This window comes from Dermacentor andersoni, chromosome 3, assembly GCF_023375885.2.
Source record: "Dermacentor andersoni chromosome 3, qqDerAnde1_hic_scaffold, whole genome shotgun sequence".
Classification (NCBI taxonomy): domain Eukaryota; kingdom Metazoa; phylum Arthropoda; class Arachnida; order Ixodida; family Ixodidae; genus Dermacentor; species Dermacentor andersoni.
This window is the reverse complement of record NC_092816.1, coordinates 171,165,682-171,185,769: the sequence shown is the minus strand read 5'-3', so window position 1 is coordinate 171,185,769 and position 20,088 is coordinate 171,165,682. Positions and strand designations below refer to the sequence as shown.

At 45.0% G+C, this 20,088-nt stretch overlaps 1 protein-coding gene across 1 annotated transcript in view; it reads left to right on the top strand.

Moving 5' to 3' along the window:
* LOC126524466 (uncharacterized) overlaps positions 1–19,203 on the top strand; it is a 116,813-nt gene extending 97,610 nt beyond the window's left edge. Inside the window, exon 5 of the mRNA XM_050172780.3 lies at positions 19,032–19,203. Within this exon, the coding sequence (XP_050028737.2) occupies positions 19,032–19,147 (116 nt within the window). The 3' untranslated portion in view covers positions 19,148–19,203. The remainder of the gene's footprint in view (positions 1–19,031) is intronic.
* The last annotated feature ends 885 nt before the right edge of the window (positions 19,204–20,088 follow it).

The following is a 20,088-nucleotide window of genomic DNA, read 5'->3' as shown; positions in this document are numbered from 1 at the left end:
CGTGTACTGCGTACTAGATTCTCTGCATTGCCAGGCGGTTTCTACTCAGTGGCTGCACTTCTACTTTTGAAGCTTTAAAAATAAGGTTATTCGTTTGGGGTTGCGCATGTTCATGCTCAAATTACGCAGCAATTTAATTCGGATAGTTCGATACATTACGTGGAACAGTCACTTGCCTGGTTTGTGAGGCAAAAAATTTATTTTGCTGCCCCTCGTGGAGTAATAATAATAATAATAATAATAATAATAACTTTATTTGCATCCGAAATACACGATGCCGGAGGCCTACAGAAAAAGCTATCGCATTGCAGCTTGACAACGCCGCAGGCCCCCGCACTGGCAACTTCACGTAGCAGTCAGCAAATTATATAGTATATATGAGTTATAATCAGCACTCACTGAAAATCCATGGATACAAAAAGATGAAACTCATTCCATATTCAGACATCGTTATACAATTTGAAGTTATACAATTAATACAATTACAATACATTTAGTACAAGTAATACAATACAATTTGAAGTTATACAATTATGAAGTACAAACCTTCAGCTTTCAAGACACTGTTTATCCATACAAGAACACCACCAGAGACCAGCGCACACAAAATGCACCGCAGGGAGCGCAGATAACTCCGCAGTAAAAGTGCAGCAAAATTATACACTAACTATACTATTCTTGTTTCCCTTTTTGTTTTCTTCTTCTACGCACTAAAGTATTTTCGAAGGTCCGCAAAAGTAATTTTGTCGGGCTCTATATTTTGTTTCTGTAGTGTATTCAATAACCTTGGCAGCCGGTTGTTTAACATTTGTAAGCCATATGTTGTCCTACAAGTATCTATTGTCCATGTTTCAAAATTTCGCGTATTATATGTAGTAGAGTGATATTTCAACTTCGCTAACTGACGCAAGAAACAAGTATTCTTTTTTATTTCTTCTTTATATCGCTTGTACAGGCAATAATCATAAATATTTGTTACTGGCATTATGTTGTAGCTGCGAAATAAGGGCTCAGATGGATAGTACCTGGGTACATCCACAATAACTCGCAGAAACCTTTTATTGCGAAAGCAATGCTGCTCGATGTTTCCACTCTTGGCCGTCGTCCCGGAGAATCCACCATTGACCTTTAGCGTGACCTATGTGTGACGTCATACCAGCTGTGGAAAAGCGGGGCGCCAAATCGGCTCGTCGCGATCGTCCCAGTGAATCCTCCATGCTGCAGCTGCGCGCCGCTGCCGCGAGGGGCTTTCGCTCTACGTGACGTCATGCCAGCTGTGGAAAAGCGGCCCCCCCAACTCGGCTCGTCGCGATCGTCCCAGCGAATCCTCCACGCCCCGCTGTCGTGGGGGAGGCGCTCGCTCTACGTGACGTCATGCCAGCTGTGGAAAAGCGGCCCCCCAACTCGACTCGTCGCAGTCGTCCCAGCGAATCCTCCACGGTATGTCGGATGATGTGTATAAGGTGAAGCTGCAACGATGTGCTGCAGCTAAGGAGCGGCGGCGTGCTGAAGAAACGGATGAAGAGCGGGAACAACGTTTAGCTAAACGGCGTGCATATTGTGCAGCCAGGCGAATGCGTTCAACATCTCTTGATCTGGGTGCATCTACAAGTATCATGCATGCTCTCAATGCTGACGCGACTTTGGCGACACCTGATCGTTCGACAGCAAGCCCTATGGATGCTTTGAATGGCGACGAGACTGCATCTACACGTTCGATGAGCAGTATGGAACTCTACAACCTGGACAGAAGATTGCTTTAGCAATCCACTAGCCTTAGCCAAGCTATGCTTCTGCCATTTTTTTTTTGTGTGCAAAACATGGATTTTTCGCAGATTGGTTTGCGTCGTAGGGGCCCAAACTAGGTGACAATAATTAAGTCTGGAACAAAATAAAGTATTGTAATTTAGCATCATTACACTGCGTGGTAGTATGCGTGCGTTCCGATATATGAGGCCAATTACTTGGGAGAGTTTTGTTGCTAACTGATCTATGTGCTCGTCCCGAGACAAGGTATTGTGGAAGACAACACCCAGTGTTTTAACAGAAGGTACTATTTCGATTGGAGTTGAGTTCAGCAGAACCCTTTGATTTAATGTTTTCGTCTTATTTCTAGCGTGAAATAAAACTTTGTTTTCCGTACATTTATTTTTAAGGCATTTTCATCTGTCCACTTTTCAAGTTTACCCAGGATTTCGTTGGCATTGTGAACTCTTTGGTTGGTTTCTTTTGCTGACAAAAATATACTCGTATCATCTGCGTAAATGACGAATTTTACTTCTGGACATATACTTACAATGTCATTTAGATAGAGATTGAAAAGAAATGGTCCCAAGATGCTGCCTTGAGGCACACCACAAGAAACTGCTAATGGATCCGAGTGAAAGCCTTCTATGTCTACAATTTGTTGCCTATTTTTAAGTATGAATGGATTAGAGAAGCAGCAACACCTCGCATACCGTATCGTTCTAGCTTCCTAATGAGCAGTCCATGAATAATAAGGTCAAAGGCCTTTGAAAAATCTATAAAAATGCCCAGAATTACATTTTCTTTTCCGATTTGGTCTAATATGTACTCTTTTTGTGCAAGAAGTGCCGATTCAGTGATCAAGCCTTCACGGAAACCATACTGGCAGTCAGTTAAGATGTTGTGTTTCTTTTCGAGTTTTTTCAGTCTCTTGAGGATTACCTTTTCAAAGGCCTTTGAAAACACGGGCAATATAGAAACAGGCCGATAATTGCCCATATCGTTTTTGCCACCCTTCTTATAGAGTACCTTAACACGAGCAACTTGCATTTGGGGTGGAAATATCGCTTGTTCGAGGCATAAGTTAAATATGTACCGTATGCATGGAGCAAGCAAAGAGGCAGCATGTTTCAGAGGCTTCGCTTGCATCCCGTCAACATCCAACGCACTGCTGTTATTGAGGCTTATTATTACCTCTGTCAGTTCAGCCTCAGTGTCAAGGAACACCGAACTGTTATTGTAGTAACCATTATTTAAAACATTCGTTGCTGCCATTTGACCCGCGGTGTTCACAATGTGCTCATTGAAAGTCTAAATCGCAAACCGAGCTTTATTGAGAACTATATTCGAAGGCCATGTCTTTCCGTAGGACAGACGTCGAAAGCGAGCAACTAACCTCATAGCCACCATGGGACGCTATACCATTAAGCTACTTCTAACTGGTTCTTTTTCATTTTAACCATTAGCCCTCCCCGACTAGTAAAAACTTTTGGGCCGCGCCCACAACACATGTCGGTCACATGACGTCACAAAAACTGCAAAAAATTCCCATCTAATGTAACGGTCGCAAACGAATTATGCATGATTTTGCCGATCAAAACTTTAAACGAAATTTTAATTCTGCTCCTTTCTCGTCATTAGCCACCCGCTATTCGCAACTGAAATGGACTTAAGGGGGCGATGCGAAGTCTGGATACACTGTGCAGCATGGTGCGTGCACCGAGATTACCGCGTTCTCACTGCCGCTGTCTTTGTTAGTTTTCTTGCAGTGTGATGTCTGTAGTGTTTTGGGGATGTAAAGCGGGTAGTTGACGCCGAGAACATAATTTTATTCGGTATACGAGAGATATGGATGGATGGAAGGTAGGAGCGTCCTCTTTGAAACGGGGTGATGGCAGTTGCCACCGTGCTCAGCTTTTTCTTTTTGTTTAACTGTTTTGTAAGATATTAAAATTCGCCATTTTCATTAAATACGTCTACCTACACTTTTAACCTTTTGTAACCTCTCCGATTTTGTGCCACCAATCCAATCGCTTTTTGCTAATTTCCGCCGCATATTTATTTACATGACTATTGTTATATCAGAACCCTAGAGCCTCAGGAAGCGTGACTGTGCCCGCATCGACATCGGGATGGATACCATCACATTTTATTATGAGGTGTTCAATTGTTTCTACGGATTTACCACACGCAGTACATGTGTCTTATTCTTCGTTAAATTTCTATATATATGGTTGTTCTATAAGCTGCCATCTAGTGAAAGCGGGGAGACATAGTTCCCTGTGACTGCGCGTGGTCGCGGATCTGGCAACGCGTGCTCTTCTTCTGGAGACAGAACACGTCTGAGAGACCATTCAACGTGCGCGTATGTGATTCTTCCTGTGGCCGTCTCGCTCTTCCTTCCTGGCTACAGCATCGTGTCACAAGAACAGGTTCTGTCAGCGGACATCGGCTCCTAGTCCTCCTCCGCACGAAGGACGATGCCAGCAACAAAACGCCGGTGAGCTGCTCCCTATATGCACATCTCGCTACTCCAGCAACGCGACCCCTTAAGGTTCGACGCCATGGCGTCATTCGTAATTCAACCGGCGGACTCCTTCAAATTTTCGTCGCCGAACGAGTGGCCGAAGTGGAAACAAAGATTTGAACGCTTCCGAACCTCTTCAGGGTTTTGCGTTCAGCCCGAGAAGCAACAAGTACACGCGCTACTCTACATCATGGATAAGCCAGCCGAGGAAATCTACGCCACTTTTGCTCTCTCTGAAAAGAACGCCGAAAAATTCGACGCAGTCGTGGAGCTGTTCGACAAATACTTTATCCCGCGACGCAACGTAATCCTTGAACGAGCCAGATTCAACGCCAGAGTGCAACAAGAGGGTGAGTCGGCCGAAGATTTCCTTACTGCACTTCACACACTTTCGAAAGACTGCGAGTTCGGTGCTCTTCAAGAAGAGTTCGTGTGTGACCGCCTCGTAGTTGTGATAAAAGCAGCTCTCATTCTTCAGAAGGCTCTTGAGTCTGTCCGCCAGATCGAGAGCGTCCGTCAGCAACAAGTCGAGCTGTGCCAGGAAGTGCCATGTGTGAACAAAGTTGCGTCCGCTCCCCAATCCACTAGTACTCCGAAACACGACAAACGCGGCAGCTATTCACGTGGGGCAAACATGCCATCTTCATCCTCCGGTAAAAATAGCATGCAGAAAGCATGCCGTTGGTGCGGTCAAGAGCGTCACCCTCGTAGTCTATGCCCAGCACGCTAGGAAGTCTGCAGGAATCGCCAGAAAAATGGTCCTTACGCTTCCGTATGCATGTCGCGGCACCTCGATTGTGTCGAAACGCAACAAGTAAATTTGAAAGCACGATTCCTCGGAGTAATCAAGACGCCGGATGCTGGAACGTGGGAGGCAACAGCCTTGGTTCAAGGTCAGCCAAAATTGACACTGGCGCCGACGAAACAGTCCTCCCGAAGCAAGTATTCCAGACGCTCAAGGACAGACTTTTTCTCTCAGCTCCTCCTCGCCACCTACATGGTCAAGACGGAAAGGTTCTTCCAGCCGCAGGAGTGGCACAACTCGAACTCATCTACCATGACCGTACGACTACTCAGGATGTCTACGTCTTAGATGAGGTCCGCACTCCGTTGCTAGGCAAGCCAGCGATCAAAGAACTCCGGATGTTGACATTTGTAAACGCCATTCCCGATAAAGTGAATCCAAAAGAAGAATTTCCAGGCTTGTTCCAGGGACTCGTCAAGCTGCACAAGGAACACCAAATTCAGCTGCAAGCAGGAGCGAAACCTTTCGCGCTCAGCTCTCCGAGGCGCATCCTAATTCCTTTATACGAAAGGGCAAAGTTGGAACCACAAAGAATTCAGAAACTCGGCGTCATATCACCTGTTGACGAGCCAGCTGAGTGGTGTTCACCAATGGTAGTCGTCCCAAAGCCCTCCGGAGACGTGACAAGCTGCGTGGACTTCACATAACTGAACTGCCACGTTCTAAGCGAATGGTATCCTATCCCTTCCGCGGAGCACACTCTCGGACTTCTTCATGGAGCTAAAGTATTCTCCAAACTGGACGCTAACTCTGCATTTTGGCAAATTCCACTTTGTGAAGTTTCTAAAAAGCTCACCACGTTCTTCTCACCTTTTGGACGCTTCTATTTCTACCGGCTACCGTTTGGAATTGCGTCTGCTCGAGAACACTTCCAAAAACAGATGTCATGCATTTTACCAGGTGTCAGTAGGGTTGTGTGTCACATAGACGACATCCTTATCTGGGGTTCGAATGAGCATGAGCACATTGAGACACTCAGAAATGTGCTGCAGCTACTCGTCAAGGCTGTACTGACATATAATGAAACGAAATGCTTGTTTATTGTACAGCGCCACACGTTCATTGGACGCGGGCTAGACCAAGACGGAATACGCCCCGACGAAAAGAAAGTTGAAGCCGTTGTGAAAATGGAGAGACGAAGAAACAGGACCGAGCTGCAGAGTATTCTCGGAATGGCAACAAAGCTCGCCAGATTCGTTCGCAATTTCTCTGAAGTCCTGCAACCACTTCCTTTTTTGCTGTCAGAGAAGCAAGAGTTTGCTTGGGATGCTCCGCAACAGCAGGCGTTCGACAGATGGAAGTCGGTGCTCTCGTCTCGCCCTATCATTGGAGTTTACGATCCATCGAGAGAAACGATCGTCACTGTAGTGCATCGTCCTTCGGATTTGGTGCATTAATCCGGCCCAAGCAAACTAATGGCAAGTTTCTGTCATCGCCTATGCTTCACGATTACTATCAGAAACCGCGAAGCGTTACGCTCAAATCGAGAAAGAGTCTCTTGCTTTAGTCTGGGCATGGGACAAGTTCGGCGATTATCTTGTCGGTAAGCTGGAGACTAGCCATAAGCCGTTGGTTCCCATCTTCACTTCGAAGAGCCTTGACGACCTGACACCCAGATTACAGAGGCTAACGATGAGAATGATGCGATACCATTACGAGATTGCATACGTTCCAGGCAAAGGCCTTCTAGCCGGAGACACTATTTCCAGAGCGCCTCTCCAAAAAATAGAAGACACATAGCTCGAAGAAAACTTGGAAGCTTTCGTATGCTCTTTGAAAACATCTTTTCCCATAAAGGAGCACTGCCTTCAATGATTAAAGGCATCCCAACAAACAGACCGTGTTTGTACACAACTTCGCCAGTGGAGCAAGAAACAAGAGTGTCCATCCAGGCGAGATTTACCAGTGGACCTAAAACCCTTCTACGAGCATCGACACCAGCTCACTCTGGAGAACGATTTACTCCTCTACGCTGCTCGTGTCGTATCCCCTGCCTCTTGCCAAAATGAAGTCCTACGACTCTTACATGAAAGACACTTCAGCATAAGACAGTTGCTCGAGCCAGAGATTGTGTCTGGTGGCCCACTATACTAGTTGATGTCACGTACCTAGTGAAGCAATGTCAGCAATGCGTCGAAGCAACCACAGGAAAATGCCACTAAAAAGTTCCAGATTTCCAGAAAGACCCTGGCAACGCATTGCAATGGACTTATTTCACTATAAGAGCGAGTGGTGGTTGATAGTGACACATTATTATTCAAGATACCCTGAACTGGCCGGCTCGAGAAACTTACTTCCGCAGCTGTAGTGAACCACTGCAAGCCATTTTTTGCACGCCACGGGATTCCTGAGGAAGTATTTTCCGACAACGGCCAGCAGTTTTCGCCGACTGAGTTTTCACTCTTCCCTCAGGACTACGCCTTCAAGCACATTACCTCTAGCCCTCACTGTCCTCAGAGCAATGGAATTGCTGTGGCTGCGGTAAAAATTATCGAGACTTCCATGACAAAGACGAAAGACCCTTGCTTGACGCTTCTAGCTTACAGGTCGACTCCTTTGAAGAATGGGTATAGCCCTGCGGAACTACTGATGGGTCGTCGGCTAAGAACCAAGCTGACACCCCAACTGCCGGATCAAGAGAGCGTTCGGAACTTCGAGGAACCGGAAGCGTCACAGGAAAGACATCGATAGACGTCACGGAGTCCGCGACCTGCCGGAGCTATTCTACAGAGACGATGTCTCGTTGGCAGACCTCAAGTGCAAAGCGACCGTACAAGACCCAGCCGATGAGACCTCGGTCCTACTGGGTTAACACCGAAACTGGTGCTGTACGCAGGAACAGGACCCATCTAGTTCGCTATTCCCCTGCTAAAACCAATTCAGAAAGTGTTTGTATCAGTGACGGTATAGCAGACGCCCGTTCATGTTGCCAAGACACTTCTCACATGCATAATAGAAGTGGGAGCTGCGCGAAGCCGCCTGCTCCAGCGAACTTCGTTTGCTGTGTTGGGGAGATGTTGTATATGCTGCCATCTTGTGAAAGCGGGGAGACCGAGTTCCACGTCACTGCACGTGACAGCATGTGCTGTCAGCACATGCTGACAACATGTGCCAGCATGTGCTCTTCTTTTTTCTAGAGCTAGAACACGTCTGAGGGACCATTAAACGTGTGCGTATGTGACTCTTCGTCTGGCCGTCTCGCTCTTCCTTCCTGGCTACAACAATAGTTGCTTCGATGAAAAACACTTTATATTACCGGGACTTTCATTGCGCCGTAAATGTTTCAGACTGTGCCTTTTCAACAAAATGTATCACCATAACACGCTATTAAAGTATCATCTTATTGTTCGCTCGCCCATCAGGCACTTCATCCCGCTCCGATCACATGTTTAAAGCTGGTGTTCCATTTTTTAGAACCATATGTATAGCATGGTATGGTATGACGAACTTTGTCATCATTCTTTTATTCCTAAGACTAGTGCCGACTGGAACGACCTTCCTCCTTCCATCGCTGCCACTTCTGACGTTGACAATTTCAAGACTAGTGTATTTTCGGTCACTTTTTACAACCTAGTATTGTATAATTATGTACTGCTTTTTTGTACTTACCACTCCTTTCTGTAATGCGTTCGAGCAAGGAAAATATTCGAAATAAATAAAAATAAATAGTAAGGCTGGCGTGGTCGCGCTGTGTGTGTGCAAACATCCGGCGTGACCGCGGATGCGCACGAGATTCCGATGAAAATCACTGATGTTTTCCGGTATCCATTCGTCGTGGAGGCGAAGTACTCGTGCACTGCTGAATTGTCAGCAAAGTGCAAGCACGTGTCTCCAGTTTTCATTCATTGTTAAAGCAAGGATTAGTCAGGCGTTTCGAGCGTGCAATGCTTCGGCCTGTCAAGTCGGATATGTTATGCCGGATACGTTACCACCTGTACATTTCGGCACGTTGAACTTGGTCCAGCTGTGCAAGTGCATATGTGCGCGGTGAGAGAACTATGTTTCGTTTGCACGCTCTTTTGAGCCTAAAGAACGAGCCACTATGTGAGAAAGCCTTTTCGAATTGCCGCAAGCCCTAGTTCTTCATGCGCCACGATACTATTGCAAAACTTTCCTGGTACTATTGCCTTACGAAAACTTCTGGTACATATTTTACGTTCGAGATACGCGCAAGGCGACTGCTGCTTCGCTTAGTCGGGGTTACTGCAGCAGGTTGCGCTTAGTATGTCTCGTAGTGAGTAGAAACGAGAAAAAAGAAACGGATCCTTCCACATGCAAGATGAGAACACATATGCACAATATGTGCAAGTTTGGCTAGTCGTACATGATCTGATCGTAACTCATTATTCCCCGATTTTTTCGTGTTGCCGCCTATGGCTGCTGTGTGAACTAATGAAAGATAAACTTCTCTTTCTGTATAAATTATAGTTAACTATTGTGAGTCTGAACTAACATTACATGTTCCTTTATAGTTCAAGTATCCTGTATTTCAACTGGCCAAAACTGAGTTCGCCTCTCAACTATCTAGTTCCTTCAGACGCCGTTATGAGATACGATTGCTTTGTAATTACACACTTTCAAAAGAGCGCGAACTGACCTGTACTAATCATTTGGATAGCCTGTCAAAGTCGGAAAGAAGCAGAAGTGCTGTGTCTCCCCATAGTTATTTGACAAGGTGGCCCGTAGTTGCTCTGCTCACACAGAATGTTTTGCCGATATTAATGAGGAGCACTTGAAACTCCGATATTCCGATTTTCGCTGATGTACCAGAAGCGATGTCCTAATGTTGTGTGCCGCATGCATCCGATATAACAGCCTCGTTCAAAGAAAGATTCGGCGTCGTGAAGACATGTGCAACAGAAATTGCATTACTACGCCGGCTATCACACGAAACAGTTACTACTTGCATACGCTGAACGTTATCAACGATGGCACAAACCTAAACGCTAGCTGCTTAACGTTGACGCGGCACTTTACTGTAAACGTCGTACAAGCAACAGGTTCACGTTCTTTTCGTCCAAAGAACAAACTAACTCGAGCAAATGTCATGAAAACGGCCAGTGTCGTCGTCGCTGGTTTTGAATGCGGATATTCACAATTCATGTGATCTTTTAGCGCGAATGTATTGGTGCAGATGGAAATTGCCTAATTGGAACAGTTTTGCTGTCCCAGCTTGCCGATGAACACTGCAAACAGCAGAAAAATTGCTTGACCGTGCTGAGTTTTTTTAGGGGCGGCTCCGTCGTTTTAGAAGCACGCCCGATAGAGCTACGGCAGGTACGGACGCAGCCTCTACTCCGATCTTCGTCAACGTTCCCTGCTCTCAAGAGTTCTTTATTGTGCATAATTATAAAGTTAAAAATGGGTTTTATGCATACATAAAGAGGGAGGTCGCATATTCAACAGACTATACAGGGTACCTCCCATTACAAATGACTAGGACATGTAAATACAAAGCAGCTATATGCAAACGCACAATAGACCGTATAAGGTTAATGACTAGCTGACGCTGTAAAATAGTTAGTGACACAAAGCAATTATTTATATAATGATAACGATGAAGTTATATGAGTGCAAACAATTACGAAGGTTTGATTCGAATCTGTAAAAATGTGTAAAATGTAAAGTGTCTTAATATGACACGGTAATGACTTCCAAAATAGTGTGGCTGAAAAATTAGTAGCAAGCTTACGATATTTATTTCTAGGTTTTGGTAGTAAATAGCTGTTGGTAGATGCGAGAAGGGTAGACGTGGAATGTGGATAGTGGCTGTTAGTAATGATAGAGAACGGGAGCTTTCCTTTAACAGATTTATGAACAAGTATTCCAAGTTAGTATTCGTTAAGTTTCTGTAACGATAAAATACCATTAGAACTGAGCGATGGAAATGCTACCGATGCTACCGATGCTGCTACGTGTAATGATACGAATTGCTTGATTTTGGGTATGCTTTAGTGGGTATAAATGTGTGGGATACGTGTTCCCCCAGGATGATATGTAATAATTAATATGCGTGTGAATAAATGCGTAGTTGAAGGAGAGCAGTGTCTTCAAATTGAATAAATTGCGAACTTTAATTATTACTCCAATCATATTATGCCGCCTTCTTTGTGAAGGATAAAACATGCTCATCAAACTTTAGGCGTTTGTTTAGTATGGCGCCAAGGAACAGTACACTATCAGTAGAATAAGTGTGCTGGAACCAAAGATTAGCGATGAAGACACTGATATATGCTTTTGTTTATCTGAGAAAATGACGAAGTTAGATTTTGCAGTATTAATGTGAAGTCTGTTTAGTCAGTACCAGATTACAATATGAGCCGCGTCGTCTTTAAGCTTGCACATTAACGAATCTAATGCATGCAGTATCTTCTGAGGAGAAGATAGTAGTGTCGTCAGCGTAAAGGATACAGTCAGAGGATTTTAGGCACTGTGGGAGGTTGTTAATGTATACTAAAAACAAGAAAGCTGCTAGTGCAGACCCTTGTTGAAGACCAATGTTAGTTGTTTTAGGGTTTGAGGTTCTCTATATCCCAAATAGTTACGCATTAATCGCAGTGCTAGGCCAGTTATACCGATGGGGTCTAATTTAGCAAAAAGTATGTTATCAACAAGTGAATCGAACGCTTCAGAAAGGTCAATAACTAATGCGCCGGCAAAATTTCTAGTGTCAATGGCCTGCCGAATCTTGTCTCTTAAAAATATTAATGGCAAATCAATTGAGTATCCCTCCCTAAACCTAAATAGGTTTGGTGATGGGATACTAAATTTTGATGAAGAACTAGATAGGCGTATTACGATTCGTTTTTCGACAATTTTACTAAAGAACGAAAGTATGGCAATAGGGCGGTAGTTAGATGTTAGACGCTTATCTCCCTTCTTGAAAGCAGGGATTATTCTGGCCTTTTTCAAATAACTTGGATAGATTCCTGTCTTAAAGGTATGGCTCAGTATGACAGGATATTTCAGCTATTAGGTACATTATTGACTTTATGAGAGCTGGGATGAAGTTATCAGGACCAGGCCCTGTGTTTTTTAGACTGGAAATGACTGTGACTATGTCTTCAGGTGTCGTGGGATGAACGAAAAAGCTATGAGGCACACGGGGGTAAGTCTCGGTCAATGGATAGTCGCACCCTTCATTATCTAACCAGAAGAAATTGATGAAGGAGTTTGCAATGTCCAAGCGATTATCAAGGAGAAGATCCCCCGATTGTATCATAATTAATGATGAGATCGACCTAAAAACAGTTTATTACTTACCGCTGGTGTTTGAAATCATTATCGGCAGACTCAATTTCGTGTTCATGTTACGTAGTTTTAGCCTGTTTGTATGGTTTCTCTAGTAAGTTACAATATTTTTTACACCTGTTTTGAAGTGCATTGTTAGATGGCTGTTCTTTTTTCTGTAAAGGTGATCATTTTCCCGTAAACAATTTAGCAAACTGGTGGATAACCATGGGTTACGAGCAGCTAAAAACGTTTTGTTTTTAACAAATAATTACTACTATGGAGTGTGAAATAGCATTAGAAGTTAGTTTTCAAAATGGGGTATAAGCAGTTTCAGGGCTATCACATGCCATTACTGGGGACCAGTCTCAAACGACAATTAATTGAATAAAGTTTGACGAATTAAACTTCTTTCTGGGTAAGTTTGTATTGGTGGTGCCAGCAGTAGAAGTGAAGCGCACGAATGTTGGGTAATGATCGGTTATTGAAGCTTCGACAACACCACGGTCAGGTTTATTAAGAAGATTGGATACTGATAGGGTGCCCTGTTTATTCGTGGGACAACGAGTTGGAAGCGTAATTAGGTTTTCATATCCGAACCCATTTAGCCAGCTAACGTAATCATTAAGTAGTGGGTCGGATGTATCTAAATAGTTAATATTAATATCGCCCATGATAATGACATTTTTTCTGCTCGCTTGTTATTATGCAGCAAATAACCTAGGGCTAAGCAAAACGCCCTTCGAGATGACAAAGGTGAACCATAGATGCAAGCAACTATTAGGTTTTTCTTATGAATAAAAGGAATTGCCAAATTCGACCCAAACAGATTCATAGTTCGTCACGTTTAGTGTCAGGTCAGATCGCCTATGGAAACGCAACTCTGAGGATACAAAAATAGCAGCACCACTATAATTACTGTTATCGCGGTGGCAGTATTAAGAGTACTAAGGAAAGCTATACAAGTTATTCTAAGAAGGGCAGAGCCATGTTTCACTAACGCAAATAACAAAGAAATTATGTCGGGTAGATGATCAAAAATTTGCGATGCCATCCATGTTTTTTTAGAGACTTCGCGCATTGAAACGGATCAGTGAACGGCAGTGCGATGAAAAATAAGGCTCAAGGTCTTCAGGTAAGAAGTACGAAGCCATTGGGCACAACTTAAAGACTGAGAGTTGGTACGCTCATGCAGTTACGTAATTATGGATAGATCAGGATCAGAAGTCATGCGAAATACCCTACTGTCGGGAGATTTCGCTTGGCCTCGCCGCTAGACTCTCGCATGAATTGCTGGAACCAGAAAATTCTCAAGAATCTTCAGCGCTGCACTCGCTTAGCCTCTTTGTCAGACCACGTAACGACAGCGCAAAAACTTGCGTCAGAAATACGCTTGCACGCTAAAGCTACATTAATAGACAGTTTTAGTTTAGCATTTGCAACCGAACGTAAAAGCATTACGTGCGTAAAGGAATAGCGCCATCCTCACTGCGCATGCTCGGAACGTTATTGGGTTTCTGCGGTTTACGTGCGCTATGGTAACGTACGTTATTTGGCGAGTTGAATAGACAGTTTTAGGATATCGTTTGTCGCCTTGCGTACGTTAAACTCAAGCACCTTTGCGGATTGTCACGATGCGCATTCTTTCCAGTCTTTTAGTTTATAGTGTGAAAACGTAAAGACGTTATAAAACAGGGCGCCGTCTGGTGCCTCATGCCAAACGTATCCAAGCCAAGATAATCCATTAGCAACCATCCTGCTGCTGCTACATGGACGCGTCTCGTTAGGCCTACGGCCGCCAGAATCGCCGAACGATCTCAGAAAATGGATGCGCTATTTGCTCATAACTAACCTTTCAGGCGAGTTTAGAGCAAGCGAAAGCTCAGCACAATACTTACTGGCAATCAACGCCAGTGAGAGCGGGGCCATCACGAGAATAAACGCTGAAGCCGGAGCCTTGGGTGCCGTCATGTTCGACAATGCTATTTCTTAGCGTTCGCAAACATTACGAACGTTAAGCTCGCCAAACAACGTACGTTATCATAGCGCACGTAAACCGCAGAAACCCAATAACGTTCTCAGCATGCGCAGTGAGGACGATGCTATTTTTTTACGTGCGTAATGCGTTTACGTTCGGCCGCAAACGCTAAACTAAAACTGTCTAATGCCCGTAATGTTAACGGACGCTAAGAAATAGCGTTGCCGAACATGGCGGCACCCATGGCTCCCGCTTCAGCGTTAATTCTCGTGATGGCTACGCTCTCACTCGTGTTGATCGCCAGTAACTAGTGTAGTGAGCTTTCGCTTTCTCGAAACCCACCTGAAAGGTTAGTTCGAAGCGCAGAGCGCGTCCATTTTCTGAAATCGTTCGGCGATTCTGGCGCCCGTATGCCTAACGAGACGCGTCCACATAGCAACAGCAGGATGGTTGCTAATGGATTGTCTTGGCTTGGGTACGTTTGGCACGAGACACCAGACGGCGGCCCGTTTTATAACGTTGTCTTTACGTTTGTGTTTCCTTAAGGTAAACTAAAAGACTTGAAAGGACACGCACCGTAACGTCCCGCAAAGGTGCTTACGTTTAAGGTACGTAAAGCGACAAACGATATTCTAAAACTGTCTAATATGTCCAACAAAATTTAAAAATTTTGGGACATGCGCAGACTGACCGTTTCCGGAAGGGATAAAAGATGGCGGCACCCCGATCATTGTGACACTAGCTACTGGGACCTGCCGGCGAGAATTGGTTTCTTTCCTTGGTAGTGTAACTTTGTGAAAGCCTTTTGGCACGTATACGACATCGTTCTGCCAACTCTTCTGTGCTGAGAACTCGTTATAGCGTCATTTATACCTCGCTGTTGCGCGTCGTAGCATTTTCGACGAGCCACCGCAAGCTAAGCAACGGGAAGCAGGCCCAATGGCAGACGCCGGCACTGCTTCCCACACCCGGTTTTCTATTTTCTCTGCGCTAGCTTGGCCCCATCAAAACTAGTCACGCCTAGATGGCATCTTGTCAGGCAAGTCGATAAGAAAAACTTGTAAGAGTTTGCACTAATAGCTTTGGAAGCAAAAACAGTGACCTCCTTTAAATGACGGTAGCGTCCGATGGGGATGGTCAAACAACCCTGCGTGTCACCGTCCGATGCTTTCGTTGGCAGTTATGTGAATCTGACGCGAAGAGATTTGAACAAAATTCGCTTGGAGTCGTTGTACATTATACGGCTCATGCTTTGGAAATGCCCACTGCCAAGGAGGCAAGGCAAGTTCGAATTTTTTTTTTACAAACCAGGGAACTAAAAGTCCTAATTGTTATATTGAGCAATCTGGGCAAAATAGAGCAGTGCTGCGAAATCCTTTGAGTTAGAACAAAGCAGCGGAAAGCGCCAAGACATTTGATTTCTGTTCTTGCGGCTCTTAAGGGAAAAGTCACTGGGCCGATACCCTGGCTACTGGACACGATATCGCACTACAGATGTCGGACATTGGCGGCCGCATTGTGACGGCGCGAAAGGCAAAAGCATTCGGGGACGAGGAATTGGCTGCACCCTGATGAACTCCCGGTGGCAGCAATGAATCTAGAGCCCTCCACTACGGTGTCTGCCATACGCCTCTTGCTTTCTAACGCTATAACACTTAGTATATATCTGCTGCCACGCAAGCAGCACGCTGCAGATTAGTCTACGATATAGGCTTTTCGACGGAGCCTTTATGAGCACTCTGGTGCGCATAAAGGCTCAACGGCCATAATAAGGCATAATAAGGCATAACGGCAATAAGGCTCAATAAAGGCATAAAGGCTGAGTTGGTGCGCGCAATTCATTTTGGGTGGCACATGACACCACCCCACAAAGCCTTCGAAGATCGCTCGACGCACGCGCAAGCACAAGGCACCGCGAATACGCTTTCCAGTCAATGCTGGAGACTCCACACACTGACTACGATTTCACTGGAAAACTTCCAGGTTGGCACGCTCTCGCTGCGAGGATTGTCAAGTGACTTCTTATATCATGCATCTAATGTTGTAAGACGCGGATCATGGTTTATAAAGATCATAGTTAGGTTTCTTGTATCTAGACTTGTATCTTTCAAGTATCTTATAATTGTATGTATCCTTAACTTGTGTCGTCTTGTTTCTTGCGTCTTTCTTGTATCCGATGCTATATACTCCACACCATTGGCTGTCTAAGCTATAGCAGTGCGAAGTGAACTTACACCTGCAGTGAACGTTTAGCTTTTTGGCGCCGTCTCTCATTTGGCGCCGTCTCATACAGAGCGTTTTGGGAACAAATGCACAGGAACTGTAATTCATATGAAGGTGAATCAGAAAGTCCGTGCCACCATTTTTACTAGCCAGAATAAGGTGCCTACCAATAATTACGAATATTCATAGTATTCTAGGTACCTTACACTATTTGCCATTTAGTCCCCACACCGGTTCAGACATTCGTGTTGGCAAAACGCGATGGCACCCGTGTACTTAGATTTAGGTGCACATTAAAGAACCCCAGGTGGTCCAAATTTCCTGAGTCCTCCACTACGGCGTGCCTAATAATCAGAAAGTGGTTTTGGCATGTAAAACCCCAGAATTTAATTTTAAGACATTTGTATTGTCCCTTTTTTCAAGTACTGTGTTTTGCTTGCGGTAACTTCCCAAAATCATGTGTCCTAAGGTGTTCGCAGCATAGCCTAGAGCACTTCACGTGCCCTGGTGCCGGGCACGATGCGTAAAGCAATTTATGCCGGGTCCGCCCGGGGCTCGGGCCTGAAGCTGTGGGCTTGGGTAAGGCCGGGGCCCGTTCACTGTTTAGCCTACGGCGGAGCTTCGAACCCACGCTGGCACTCTGCATAGATACAAAGCATTTTGTTGAAGGCTCAAATGGCGATCTAGAAAAACTGACTCTTCATCAACTTAGCAAGCAAAATATAAAGATTTTCTAATTCTCATGCTTCGTCTTCTTTGTAAAAAAGTGTTCTACTTAGTTTTGCTGCTGCAAAAACAGGTTTTCACGCAAAAGAAGATGTTACACTAGAAAACGCTATTTAAACGATCAAACTTTTATCCATATTACAATTGTACAATGTCATCGCTGTCGATACGATTAGTTTATTGCATTTACGTCATTTTACCACTTTTATTTATTGCACCCGAATGACTATTGCTTTATGATCAATAAAGTATACATAGATGGCTTGTATTTTAAGAACTTTCGCAGTGCTCTTTCTGGGCGTTAAATTTATACATGATACATTTTTCTTCGTACGCTCGCAAGGCTGGTATGGCAGTGCACTTCCCACCTTCATTTTCTTTCGTGCCCAAAATTAGCATAGGCACGTTTCAATATTTAGATGCTCTTGCACCTACCATAAGTTTTTTTCTTCCTGTAAGAGTCATTTTATAGCGGTAGCAATTAGGACACTAAAGGGGCGTTCGCGCTACCGCCCTCGTGCTGGCACGGCATCAACGACCATGCGTGGCGCTTGTGGAGTTTTACAAGGGCGATGCAGAAACGTGGAGTGCCTTTAGACACAAATGCGTTAAAGCCAAGTCACCATTACACAGGATGTGATACCAGTCTAGCTGGTGTTGCATCTGTAGCGGGTGTTGCATCAGTGTAACAAGATGGATCACCCTGACACTCCGCGCAGTCGGCTTTGCCGGAGCCAGGGCAGCGCTCTGGCTTTCCCTGCTGCCTGCAGCGTTGTGCGCAGACACAGTCGCATTCGCACGAAGCAGCTAAGCGCTTGCCACACTGCGGTGCATAAACTCTTCTTGACGGAACGGACAGTACACGTCAAGCACAATCTAGCGCTGCCAAAGGCCGAAGGACTTCCCAGATTTCCGTCTTACTCTACACGTGCGCCATCGTGATGTGGTAACAGTGACGCCGTTACCGACATTCTTGGCGCCAGAGCGTGTTGATTGCCTGGGCGCTGTTAAGGCTGCGGTGGTGTTCCTTGCGCGCAGCAGCAGTAGTCTCGCGTGCTACGTCGTGCCGTGCCGCCTCCAGGTATTGCTAGAGCACCGTAGCAGGAGCTAGTACGCCACGCTAGATCGTGGCATCGTTGCCACTGTTTCACCTTCAGGTAAAACTGTCAGATATGTTACAAGTGTGCACTTTCTTGGGGTTTACAACATCAATCTGTTACGCAAGAGTATCAAATAAAATGTCTCACGAGAAATTAGTAACCCAAGTTTAGCTTCCTTCAGCCTGTTCATGTTAGCTGTAAACATACTCTCCCGGTGAAAATTTTTCCCAATATTTTATTATCACTGCGTGGAGTATTATTGTAATATTTTAAAATACACCACCTATTATTAATATCAGTTTTAAGGCATGCATAGATAAATTCCTGTGGCGGGCATGAGCCGGGACATCGTATGGCCGGCTTCATACGGTGGGCGCCGGCCAGGCATGGGCAGGCATGTTCGGCGCGCGCAGTGATCGAGTACAACCCGACGGTGTCGTAAAGACAACATGGTATTGAATATTTTATCTTCCAAAGTCGCAATGTGAAACCCAAACGCGAGATTTCAGCACGCATGCAAACGTGACACGCAGTGGTTCGCATGGGTGCTAAAGGTCGCGTAAGTTTCTGCGTTACACGCACGCCTAACTTGATATTCGAAGTACACTTTGCTTTCCTGCTTGCTTCTGTGACTATATATTGAACAGTGATGCTTAACTCATTTCACTGCAATTCTTTTATACCATTTCCTAACAGGCTATTTCAGGGACACCATGGGCTCGTATGACAACCTCGTGCGCCTTATTGCAGGGTTGGCTGCCATCTCCGCGGTACTGATACTCCTTTGTAGGATCACAGAAAAAAGGTGCTGAACTTCTTCAAGCTTCCAATAAATGTGAAGTCGTGAGCCCTAAGCAAGCTCTGCCTCACTGACATAATGTTTGCTTTCATTTTGTTGTAATAGCAGTTGTATAGACTGGAGGTGCGTTCGCGCCACCACCGCTGCGCTCTGCTCTCCTGGGTATCGCATGCGCGAACTGCGCGTGAAGTGTTATGAAGTATCCTGAGACGTGCATCGCGTCTGACTGCATAAATGACGACTTAGCGTTTTTGAACAACAACTGTTTGCTTATATGCCAGGTAAATCAAGTTATTCCTTTCATTGAGAGCTGGCAAACGCTGACGCCTTTACGTACGTTTCATTTCATTAACCATCGAGGTGCAATGCCGGTAACGTTGGTCCGGGGTAGTACGTCTTCGAGTCTGCATAGTGAGATACCTGCTATCTGCCAGTGATGTTCGTGCAGCACATCACCAGTTATCTCGCGTGTTGTGCCGCGCCATCAAGCCTTCGCCTGCTGTTGGGACAGGGTGCGAGCTCAATCACAACGATAAACATTGCCAACGCTTTCGTTGCTTCGTCATATGGCGAAACTTCCAATTTTTCCTACAACGAAATGCGTTGAAGTCGATGTTTTGACGGAAACATGTCTGGTCGCGAGGCAACACGTTAAAAGGATAAAAGAAAGTCACTGGCCAATAAAAGAATACGAAAACTTGTTTCGCTACCCTTGGCCCCTTGATGAGAGCATTGTTCAAAACGTAATCAAGGACGTGTGATACAATGCTTATAAGAGGTTAAAATATGAACGCAAGCCACGCATGTAATTCAATAATTACATGTTATTAGCAACTACTATTGAGTACAAGGTGAGGCGTTTCCAAGCGTACCGGCATTTTTCTCTGAAAGCTCCAAGAAACATATAAAAGACTGAAAGATCATGCACCGAAATAAAAACAATGACTCATTTCA